Below are 12,754 nucleotides of genomic sequence, written 5' to 3'. Positions count from 1 at the left end.
GCTTACTCAAACTCATGTCCATCAAGTCGGTGATGCCATCCAACCATCTCATCCTCTGTTGTCCCCTTGTCCCATCTTCAGTCTTTCCCAGCATTAGGGTCTTTTCCAGTTAGTCAGTTCTTCTCATCAAGTGGTCAAAGTATTGGAGTTTCAGCCTCAGCATTAGTCCTTCCAGTGAATATTGAGGACTGATTTCCTTCAGGATGGACTGGTTGGATCTCCTTGCTGTCCAAGAGACTCTCAAGAGTCTTCTCCAACACCATAGCCCAAGAGCATCAATTCTTTGGTACTCAGCTTTCTTTATAGTCCAACTCTCACATCCATACATTACTTGAAAAACCAAATCCTTTCCAGTATTTATTTGTAGACATTTTAATGATGGCCATTTTAACCAGCAAAATCAATGTAAGATGGTACCTTATTATAGTTTAGATTTAGATTTGTATTTTTCTAATAACAATGTTGAGCATCTTTTCATGTACCTATTGGCCATTTGTATTACTTCTTTGGAGAAATGTCTGTTTAAATCTTCTGCCAATTTTTTAATTGGATTGTTTGTTTTTTCTTATATTGAGTTATATGAGCTGTTTGTATATTTTGGATATTAAGCCCTTGTCAATTGTATAATTTGCAAAATTTTCTCTCACTCTTTAGGTTGTCTTTTCATTTTGTTTATGATTTCCTTTGCTGTGCAAAAGATTGTAAGTTTGATTAGGTCCCATTTATTTACTTTTGTTTTTATTTCAATTGCCTGGGAAGACTGTGTGGGTTATTATTTTACATTTAGTTTTCTGACTTATATTTCCCTTCCTCTTCAAAAAGGGAAAAGGGGAGGGACTGTTACTGACTTGTTTTAAGCTCCAACATTTACTAACCAAAAACTAAAAAATTGTCAAGAAATATCATAGAATTAAATTATGGACTATTTAGGAAGTGACATATGTGACAAAGTTTGTCATTAAAAATAAGGAGTGTACAAATCCATAAGAGAATTAATTGCAATAGAAACGTAAGCAAACATAAGCTGCAATTCATAAAGAAAAAAATATACAAATAGCTAGTAACAACAGTAATAACAGCTGTCATTCATTGAGGACTTAACTATGTACTCAACAATTTACATTGTTGTTGCTCAGTTGCTAAGTCGTGTCCAACTCTATGACCCAATGAACTGCAGCATGCCAGGCTTCCCCGTCTTTCACTATCTCCCGGAGCTTGCTCAAACTCATGTCCACTGAGTTGGTGGTGCCATCTAACCATCTCATCCTTTATCGCCCTCTTCTCCTGCCCTCAGTCTTTCCCAGCATCACCATCTTTTCTCTTCCAAATAATTTACATACATTGTCTCATTTAATTTTTTCTCAATTTAATCTTTATACAACAACAACAAAAATGTCATTTTTTTTTCATTTTACTCTAATAAATACATAGTGTTTGTTATATACTAGGTACTCTCTAAGTACTCTGCTTACATGCTACCCATTTTAAGATCAGGAAACAGGCATGGAAGGTTTAGAAGTTTGCACAGATAGTTGCACCAGTGTTCGAACTTGAGAAGTTTGACTTTAGATCCTTTGTTTTTTAACTACCACTCTATACCGCCTCTCGCTATAAAACAAAGAAATATAATGCTTTCTTTCCTGTTCTCATTTTAATTTCATTTTTAAATTTCAAAAACAGTACATGATTGTATTTAACAAATATGAACAATACAACATTGTATAAAATAAAAAATAATTATTTATATTCCTAAATTCTACCCTGCAAAGATAACAGCTATTGACAACTTTGTATGCATTCTCCAAGACTTTCAAAAAATGAAAAAGTTTTTAATGAGATATTATTTTCCTGTGTATGTTATGTGTTTATATTAGTGGTTTTTAAAATACTGGTGTACTACTATTGAGAGTGTAAATTGGTGCAGGATATCTGGTGGAAAATTTGGCAATATCAATCAAAATTTTAAATATAATTTATTGTATCCATTAATTGTGTTTCAAAAAATTACTTCTAGAAAAAATGAGACAAATGTCCCAAAATGTTTAAGATTTATGTATAAAGGTGTATACTGGAAGGTTTATAATAGCAATTTTTAAAAAACCTCACTATTGGAAATAGCCCTTGTTGAGACACCTATATGCAGGTCAGGAAGCAACAGTTAGAACTGGAGATGGAACAACAGACTGGTTCCACATAGGAAAAGGAATATGTCAAGGCTGTATATTGTCACCCTGCTTATTTAACTTATATGCAGAGTACATCATGAGGAACACTGGGCTGAATGAAGCACAAGCTGGAATTAAGATTGCCGGGAGAAATATCAATAACCTCAGATATGCAGATGACACCACCCTTATGGCAGAAAGTGAAGAGGAACTAAAAACCCTCTTGATGAGAGTGAAAAAAGGGAGTGAAAAAGTTGGCTTAAAGCTCAACATTCAGAAAACAAAGATCATGGCATCTGGTCCCATCACTTCATGGGAAATAGATGGGGAAACAGTGGAAACAGTGTCAGACTTTATTTTGAGGGGCTCCAAAATCACTGCAAATGGTGATTGCAGCCATGAAATTAAAAGACACTTACTCGTTGGAAGAAAAGTTATGACCAACCTAGATAGTATATTCAAAAGCAGAGATATTACTTTGCCAACAAAGGTCCATCTAGTCAAGGCTATGGTTTTTCCAGTGGTCATGTATGGATGTGAGAGTTGGACTGTGAAGAAAGCTGAGCACCAAAGAATTGATGCTTTAGAGCTGTGGTGTTGGAGAAGACTCTTGAGAGTCCCTTGGACTGCAAGGAGATCCAACCAGTCCATCCTAAAGGCGATCAGTCCTGGGTGTTGATTGGAAGGACTGATGCTAAAGCTGAAACTCCAGTACTTTGGCCACCTCATGCAAAGAGTTGACTCATTGGAAAAGACCCTGATGCTGGGAAGGATTGGAGGCAGGAGGAGAAGGGGACGACAGAGGATGAGATGGCTGGATGGCATCACCAACTCGATGGGCATGAGTTTGGGTAAACTCTGGGAGATGGTGATGGACAGACAGGGAGGCCTGGCATACTGCGTGCGATTCATGGGATCGCAAAGAGTCGGACACCACTGAGCAACTGAACTGAACTGAACTGAATCTATACAGGTTTGGAGAAGTACAACTTGAATTATATAATCAGTTAAATAATGGTAGAATGACAGGTGAATTTTTTTTTATTTGTAAGGTATATCGGAATAGATTTTAGAATTAAAAAACAATGAAACTTTACTACCCCACCCTGGGAAATCACTTAATTCCCTTAAGTCACAGTCTCTTCACTGAAAGTGATTATAAGAAGGTTTACAGGACTTATTAATACAGCACCTGGCACTCAATATCTGCTCTTGTTATAAGTGTGTTTATATTTTCCACAGTTAATATTTTTTGATAATCAAGAGTAAAACATTGTAAAACAATACCTCACCAGAGCAGCTTGTACCACATTAACTGTCAAAGGTTTATATTAATAGTAGTTAGGACATGGAAGCAACCTAAATGTCCATCAACAGATAAATGAATAAAGAAAATGTGGAACATATATACAATGGAATATTGCTCAGCCATAAAAAGAAACAAAATTGGGTCATATGTGGTGATGGGGATGAACCTAGAATGTCATGGAGTGAAGTTAAGTCAGAAAGGGTAAACCAATTATCGTATATTAATGCATATATGCATTAATCTAGAAAAATGTTACTGATAAACCTTTTTGCAGGGCAGGAATAGAGACACAGACATGGAGAATGGACTTATGGACACAAGGTGGGAAGGAGGGAGTGGAATGAATTGAGAGAGTAGCATTGACATGTATACACTACCATGTGGAAAACAAGTAGCTAATGGGAAGCTGCTGTATACAGGGAGCTCAGCTCAGTACTCTGTGATGACCTAGACTGGTAGGATAAGGGAGTGGGTAGAACGGAGATATAAGAAGGAGGGAGTATAGCTGATTCATGTGGTTGTTCCACAGAAAATAACACAACACTGTAAAGCAATTATACTCCAATTTTTTAAAAAAAGAACCTAGTCTTAGAATCAACAGACATAAAATCAGGTATTATGGCTCTCTCTGAACTTGGACAAATTCTTGAATTTTCAAAATAATCTTATCTGCAAAATGGAGTTAACAACCAAAATGCCAAACTCTGAGGATTATTTTGAGTAACAAATGAGATAATGTAAGTGTAAATTATTTGAACAAGTAAAGTGCTATACAAACACATTTAATGTAGGAAGCTTAGGTTAAGCATATTGCTAGATTTTATAATGCCTAGCATAAATCTAGTGAGTACACATTTCTGATTTACATAATTTTGAATTTATAAATTGTGCATTTTCTTTCTGTATATTCAAAGTAGTATAATCATTTGATATGTAGAGTTGGAGCTTTTCATGTTTTTCCAGCCTGTGTTGTTATAGTAGAAAAAATAATCATTAAATTTTATGTATGTTTTTGCTCCTTTCTCTTTAGGAATGGAACATTACTAAACTTTCAATTGAATATGATTCTGAGCCCTTTGGAAAGGAACGAGATGCAGCTATTAAGAAACTGGCAACTGAAGCTGGAGTAGAAGTAATTGTACGAATTTCACACACATTATATGATCTAGACAAGTAAGATTTTTTAATACATATAACATTAAATTTGTCATTTTAACCATTCTGAAGTGTACATTTAAGTGGTATTAAGTAGAAAGACAATGTACTGTGGGACTTAAGTTCAAAAGTGAAAATAAAGACATGCATAATAGAATTGTGGAGAATTAAATTAACTCAAACTTGTAGCATTTTATTTAACTTCTGTAATTTTTGTTTACCCAAAGACAGACGCCAAAATTACAGACCTAAGTGCATAAGATAAAAATACTCAGAATTTCAGTTCCAAAACTATTAAAAGAATCACAAAATTATCTTTGACTATTCTAGCTCAGCCTACTAATTTGCCATTCTGGGCTCTCAGCAACATTAATTTTATAGTTTATATGATACATAGCCGTCAAGTGCCTTGGTATATTTTACATGCTTGTCATAAATTATTTTATGTGCCTGTAGTCTGTCTGAATTTTTAGTTCATATGCAAATTGTATTAATATTATGTAGTCCTCTGAACAATGGTATGATATCTTATTTCTCAAAGTATATTTCATGAAATATCAGTCTTTTGTCATGCTTTGTCCAACAGGGGTTCTGTGGTCAAGGTTAAATTTTGGGAGTTTTATTAATATGTGCTGTAAGATTTGAGGATTCATAAGATTTTTTAACATTAACCTTTGGCATACTGTCATCCTTACAGGTGCTGAAATCTCATAATTTATGTACCTTTTATTTTACTTTTTTTAGTTGTGTTCACATTTTATCAAAATAATGAAGCTGATTCTGTAACATGACAAACTATTTTATTCCACTTTTCCAGTTGTACAAAAAATTGTGGTTTGATTCAGGCAACAGTCTTAACTTCCTATTAAGCCAGAAGTCATATATCCTTTGATAAAAACCTTACCTGCTCGTTTACCATATTTCTTAACCTTAGAGAGCTGATAGGAAGGAGGCAAAACAAGATAAGGGCAGTTGCTTAAAGTGGGAAGCTCAGTATATAATTATGTTATGTATAAAAGTAGATTGTTTGTTAGACTGAATGTGAATATTTACTATATAAATCCATCATATAAAAATGTAGCATATAGAAAATATCTTTTCTAAGATTTTTATTTTGCTTCTGTTATATAATTAGCGGTGTCCTCAGTAGTATCATTGTAGATCATTATAGTGGACAGATTTCATTATGATCCTAGGTATAAACTCAAAGAATTACATCAAAGCAATATTTCTAAAAGCAAAGCATAGTTTTTATGGTGGTTACTTTCCATACATATAATTGATTCACCATTATATGTGGTATAGAGAAAACTTTATTCTATTTGGATTAAGAAAATCTCGATTTGCTATTTATTAGTTATGTGACCTTGACTAGTTTATTAACTTCTCTTGAGGCTTCAGTTTCCGATCCATAAAGTGATAGAGTATAATTTTACCAATAATTTTTTATGAAGCCTAAATGCTAGTATGCAAATGGCTATAGTGAAAAAGAATAATTGGTTATTCCCAAATTGTATTTAATTTGGTTATAAATACCATTAGCAAGCTCTTTGTTTTTAGTATTACTTAATTGAGAAATTAGTGATCAGAATTAAATATAAAATATATATGTAAGATACATATGTTAACATTTAAAAAAAACATGCACAATAGAAAATACCAAGTAATTATCACTATAGTAATATAGAATCCTAATTAATAAAACTTGCTAATTACTCCTTGATACAATATTGGCCTGGTTTAGCTTTTATTGATGATTAGAAGGTTCTCTGAGCTATGCTGCAAAATAGTTTTACATTTCCATATGTATTATTTTTTGTTTTTGCCTTTAGGCTTATTAGCCACTTGTTTTTTCCACTTATAGATGCTTAATTTTCTTTGTCATAAAAGTTTTGATATTTGCAGGCTGTATATTTTTGACATCTAGCAGATGTTTATAAACTGATTTTTAGATTTGTTAATTGTTTTAACAAGTTTCTTGGTCCTATAAGAAGCTAATATTCTTGAAGTCTTAAGTGCAAATGGCTATGGTGAAAAAGAATAATGGGTTATTCCCAAATTGTATCTAATTCAGATTACCATTGACAAGGCTCTTTCCTTATAGTATTACTTAGTTGAGAAATTAGTGATCAGAATTAAATATAAAAGATATACGTAAGATACATATATTGACATTAAACAAAAACGTACAATAGAAAATAGAAGTGATTTTTCATTTTTATTTTCATTTTTACTATCTCCATTTAATTTTCTTATTTTAGACTTTTAAATGTTTATCAAATTATATTGTCCTTTTAAAAATACTAATAGCATTTTACTAATTTTTGTAATAGGATCATAGAACTAAATGGTGGTCAGCCACCTCTTACCTATAAAAGATTCCAGACTCTCATCAGTAAAATGGAACCACTAGAAATACCAGTAGAGACAATTACTTCAGAAGTGATAGAAAAGTGCACAACTCCTCTATCTGATGACCATGATGAGAAATATGGAGTCCCATCACTGGAAGAACTAGGTAGGTATAAGCAATAATACATGTGGAGCTTAAGAGTTAATAAACCATTCAGAAAAATTCCACTTCTAATTTGATATGTATTTTGCACTAAAAGGAAAAGAAAGGAGAAAAAAGAAAGTCTTAAACTAAAAAGTGATTAATCTGTGTATTATTTACGTATGCTATTAATTCATGGTCTATTTGTTATCACCTTAAGATAAATGTCTCAAAGGACAGAGACCATGTTATTTATCATCTATCTGTGAGGACCTATCCAGGGAGTCATTTCATTTTTATGCTGTCAGATTTTTTTTCCATTTCCTTTTTTTTTTTTTAGGTTTTGATACAGATGGCTTACCCTCTGCAGTGTGGCCAGGTGGAGAAACTGAAGCACTTACACGTTTGGAAAGGCATTTGGAAAGAAAAGTATGATAATACAGATGATGTTTATATTGTCAAATTGTCATTTAAAAAATATTCACTCTTTTAAAAACAAAAAAATAGGCTGTTGAAAAAGGAGGATTAAGAGAAATAATTAAAATAGCACAAATGTAATTGAAGATTAACAACTGTTTTCATTTAAATACCCATCTTCCTCCTCTCTGATTATTTCCTCTTTAGCTAGTATCAGTACCACCCCTCTATGGTTTCTGTGTAAGCTGGTATCTGATGACTTTAAAGCTAGGATAGAGTTCTTCTGTTTCACATTATCTCAGTGTCAGAAAGACAGGTTGAAGGTGCTCTCAACCTTGTGTTAGGAATTTGCCGCATGAGGATGACTAAAACAAAAGAATGCTCACTTTTATCTTGTTTTTTTATTAAAATCTGTCATTTATGGCTGAAAAAATGAGATTTTATTCCCCAAGGACTATGTAACGTTCTTGAAAAGCTCAATTTCAAACAGTCTTTTAAATTGGAAAGGCAGTTAGCATAATTTTCTCTGTGTTTTGTTCAGGCTTGGGTGGCAAACTTTGAAAGACCTCGAATGAATGCAAATTCCCTGCTCGCTAGCCCTACTGGACTCAGTCCTTATCTCCGATTTGGTTGTTTGTCATGTCGACTCTTTTATTTCAAACTGACAGATCTCTACAAAAAGGTATTATCTAGAACTGGAGCTTATTTTTAAAAAATACTTTTTATCAAAAAAAAATCACTGATAATACTTCTTTGCTTTTTAATCTTAGGTGAAGAAGAACAGTTCCCCTCCCCTTTCCCTTTATGGGCAACTATTATGGCGTGAATTTTTCTATACAGCAGCAACAAATAATCCACGCTTTGACAAAATGGAAGGAAACCCCATTTGTGTTCAGATTCCATGGGATAAGAATCCTGAGGCTTTAGCAAAATGGGCAGAAGGACGCACAGGCTTTCCATGGATTGATGCCATCATGACACAGCTTCGTCAGGAGGGTTGGATTCATCATTTAGCCAGACATGCAGTTGCTTGTTTCCTGACACGAGGTGACCTGTGGATTAGTTGGGAAGAAGGAATGAAGGTAAGTGTTCTTCCAACTAATGTAGTATGGCTTTATTATGAAGAACTCTATACCTTTTATATATATATATATACACACACATACACACACACATACACACACACGTATATATATATATAACAGTTCCTAAAAGTTGTCTATTATATAGATTCGTTTATAGTCTTGTTTCTTTTTTTCAATAGAAAAGCATTTATTTCTTAACTATAGAGGCAACTTTTGGGCATAATCAGAGTGCATTAACCTGAAGTCAGTTAACGTGAAGTCATTTCAGTGGCTAAATCAGCCTACCCATCAAGGGAACTCCAAAATTTAATACTCTGGACTTAGCAGATTTATGTATATTTATAGGTGATCATTTCTGTCACATAAAGGAGTCATCAAAGAGTCTTAGAAATAGCCATCTTTATATTATAAATTTTAAAATATAAAAAATTTTGCCTCACTTCAACACCATAGCTTTTTATGTAATGTGATGCATACTACATTTTGTGACATCATCTTATGGGTATATATAAGAGGACTTAAATATGTTTTACCTTCCTATCTATTATCATAAATTTCCCCTTTCCAAAGACCATTTCTGATCCTATGTTTTTTTATATCTCTGTTTCCTAGCACCAAGTCGTACATGAGGTAGATACATAGCACACACTTAATGAATTTATTAAAATAATTTAATTCTGTTTCCCTTTTGGATCAAGGAATCCCAAATTTAAATTCCATAATTCTAATTAAATTTTAAAGGTCATTTGTATTTGATTGTTCCCATTATGTAGACCAATGTACCAAACTTCCAAGTTGTTTTTTGGTGGTTTATTTGGTAGTATTTTTGCTTTCTTGAAAGTGTTTACTACTTTTTCTTCCTGTTTAAAAAAAAAAATCTTCCCATATCCTAACTTATCCTTTTAAATCAATGAGTTGAATAACTTTTTCCCTCCCCTTTCCAATAACACTGCCAAGCTTACAATGGTAAATTCTATTCAGAAATCTGTATAGTACTAATATGTTTTTTTCCCCTGGAATAACTCATTATAGGATAGAACATAGATAAGGAAACTAACTTTGGAATGTTTAATTTTATAGTTCAGTGCTAGATTTTCTTTACCTTGACTTTTGATCTACAGAGACCTGGAAAATGCTTGCTTTGAGAAATATCTGTGTGCAAACTAATTGATTACCGTTACTTCTGAAGGTATTTGAAGAATTACTGCTTGATGCAGATTGGAGCATAAATGCTGGAAGTTGGATGTGGCTGTCTTGTAGTTCCTTTTTCCAACAGTTTTTTCACTGCTATTGCCCTGTTGGTTTTGGTAGGAGAACAGATCCCAATGGAGACTATATCAGGTAAATCAAGGATGATTATTATTCAGTTTGGAATAGTTAATCCAGGAAGAGCTTGTCATGCTTAAACAACGCCTAAGGTATTCCCCACTCCTGATGGGCAGCAGAGATGAGGAAAAGGGTAATAAATCATTTAAATGATATTTATTTGATTTGGGTCATTTATAGCTAATAGATAGTATGTTATAATTTGCTTACAGTTCATTTTATTAATAATTTTTCTTCCTTTTCCTAAAAGGCGCTATTTGCCTGTCCTAAGAGGCTTCCCTGCAAAATACATCTATGATCCCTGGAATGCACCAGAAGGTATTCAAAAGGTAGCCAAATGTTTGATAGGAGTTAATTATCCTAAACCAATGGTGAACCATGCTGAGGCAAGCCGTTTGAATATTGAGAGGATGAAACAGATCTATCAGCAGCTTTCACGATACAGAGGACTCGGTATGTCAGTAAATGCCTTTGATTTGTTTCTTTGGCAGCTGTTTATGTCCCCATCCTTGAATTTCATCTTGATCATAATTTAATAGGAAATTTTTTCCCCTTAGGTCTTCTTGCTTCAGTGCCATCTAATCCTAATGGGAATGGAGGCCTCATGGGGTATTCTCCGGGAGAAAATATCCCAGGTTGTAGCAGCAGTGCAAGTAAGTAAAAAGAAAATTTCTGTACTTAGTAACATAAAGAGATGAATAATAAAATATATTGTTTATTGTACCTCACTATAATATGTTTTTAAAATTCTATCTAAAATTTGTGTAATAGGTTCCTGGTATATATGCATACATGTACATATGTACACACCCCCTTATTCCATTAGTGACATTTTAGAGCTGGAAATGGCAACTCACTCCAGTGTTCTTGCCTTGAGATCGCATGGACAGAGGAGCCTAGGGGTCTGCAGTCCGTGGGGTTGCAAAAGGGTCAGACATGACTTAGTGACTGAAAAACAACAATGGAGATGGAAAATATCATTACATACAGTGGAATTTGGGTCAAAGATCTTGCAAACTGAATGAGGATAGCCATATCAAGGAAAATGAAACTCAGATGTTATATTTTCAGAATGCCCATTATTTTTTATTCTCTTTAAGTGTGTATTAACTATAAGATAATTAAGAGGGTCAGAGGCCCTGTGAATGTGGCCAGAGATTTATCATAAACATGCATAGTGACGCTAGTCTTTTTGCACATAAGTTTTTCCTTACAAAGCCTGGTCTGTAATAGTGTTCTTGTGATATATATATAGTTATTTGCCACACATATATTCTTAGTACATGTGAAGAAGTCAGAATGTATTCGACATTTGAATCACCTCAATTTTCAAATGTTCTAACCAAAAATCAGTTCAGTCGCTCAGTCATGTCCGACTCTTTGCAACCCCATGGACTGCAGCATGCCAGTCTTCCCTGCTGCTGCTGCTGCTGCTAAGTCACTTCAGTCGTGTCTGACTCTCTGCGCCCCCATAGACGGCAGCCCATCAGGCTCCCTCGTCCCTGGGATTCTCCAGGCAAGAACACTGGAGTGGGTTGCCATTTCCTTCTCCACCAGGCTTCCCTGTCTATCACCAACTCCCAGAGCTTACTCAAACTCACGTCCATTGAGTCGGTGATGCCATCCAACCATCTCATCCTTTGTTGTCCCCTTCTCCTCCTGCCTTCAATCATTCCCAGCATCAGGGTCTCTTCAAACGAGTCCATTCTTCGCATCAGATGGCCAAAGCATTGGAGTTTCAGCTTTAGCATCAGTCCTTCCAGTGAATATTCAGGACTGATTTCCTGTAGGATGGACTAGTTGGTCTCCTTGCAGTCCAAGGGACCCTAAAGAATCTTCTACAACATCACAGTTCGAAAGCATCAATTCTTCAGCACTCAGCTTTCTTTATAGTCCAACTCTCACATCCATCCATGACTACTGGAAAAACCGTAGCTTTGACTAGATGGATCTTTGTTGCAAGTAATGTCTCTGCTTTTTAATATGCTATCTAGGTTCATCATAGCTTTTCTTCCAAGGAGCAAGCGTCTTTTAATTTCATGGCTGCAGTCACCATCTGCAGTGATTTTGGAGCCCCCCAAAAATAAAGTCTCTCACTGTTTCCATTGTTTCCCCATCTATTTGCCATGAAGTGATAGGACCAGATGCCATGATCTTAGTTTTCTGAATGTTGAATTTTAAGCCAACTTTTTCACTCTTCCCTTTCACCTTAATCAAGAGGCTCTTTATTTTTTTTTCTCTTTCTGCCATAAAGGGTGGTATCACTGCATATCTGAGGTTATTGATATTTCTCCCAGCAACTTGATTCTAGCTTGTGCTTCATTCAGTCTAGCATTTCTCATGATATGCAGAGTACATAAATTAAATAAGCAGGTGACAATATACAGCCTTGACGTACTCCTTTCCTGATTTGGAACCAGTCTGATGTTCCATGTCCAGTTTTAACCTGCATACAGATTTCTCAGGAGGCAGGTCAGATCTGGTATTCCCATCTCTTTCAGAATTTTCCACAGTTTGTTGTGATCCATACAGTCAAAGGCTTTGGCATAGTCAGTAAAGCAGAAGTAGATGTTTGTCTGGAATTCTCTTGCTTTTTCTGTGATCCAACGGATGTTGGCAATTTGATCTCTGGTTCCTCTGCCTTTTCTAAAACCAGCTTGAACATCTGGAAGTTCACGGTTCACATACTGTTGAAGCCTGGCTTGGAGAATTTTGAGCATTACTTTGCTAGTATGGGAGATGAGTTCAATTGTGTGGTAGTTTGAGCATTCTTTGGCATTGCCTTTCTTTGGAATTGGAATGA

At 34.7% G+C, this 12,754-nt stretch overlaps 1 protein-coding gene across 4 annotated transcripts in view; it reads left to right on the top strand.

Moving 5' to 3' along the window:
• The window catches only part of CRY1 (cryptochrome circadian regulator 1), an 88,714-nt gene that overhangs the window by 71,495 nt on the left and 4,465 nt on the right, over nucleotides 1–12,754 (top strand). For all 4 annotated transcript variants that reach the window (XM_069581080.1, XM_069581079.1, XM_069581081.1 and 1 more), the window contains exons 3-10: nucleotides 4,505–4,647; nucleotides 6,963–7,147; nucleotides 7,464–7,552; nucleotides 8,082–8,222; nucleotides 8,311–8,622; nucleotides 9,815–9,966; nucleotides 10,202–10,404; nucleotides 10,509–10,604. In XM_069581080.1, coding sequence (XP_069437181.1) covers nucleotides 4,505–4,647; nucleotides 6,963–7,147; nucleotides 7,464–7,552; nucleotides 8,082–8,222; nucleotides 8,311–8,622; nucleotides 9,815–9,966; nucleotides 10,202–10,404; nucleotides 10,509–10,604 — 1,321 coding nt within the window. The remainder of the gene's footprint in view (nucleotides 1–4,504; nucleotides 4,648–6,962; nucleotides 7,148–7,463; nucleotides 7,553–8,081; nucleotides 8,223–8,310; nucleotides 8,623–9,814; nucleotides 9,967–10,201; nucleotides 10,405–10,508; nucleotides 10,605–12,754) is intronic.

Source organism: Ovis canadensis, chromosome 3 (assembly GCF_042477335.2).
Source record: "Ovis canadensis isolate MfBH-ARS-UI-01 breed Bighorn chromosome 3, ARS-UI_OviCan_v2, whole genome shotgun sequence".
Taxonomy (NCBI): domain Eukaryota; kingdom Metazoa; phylum Chordata; class Mammalia; order Artiodactyla; family Bovidae; genus Ovis; species Ovis canadensis.
The sequence above is the reverse complement of the archived record's forward strand: the minus strand, read 5'-3'. Positions and strand labels throughout refer to the sequence as shown.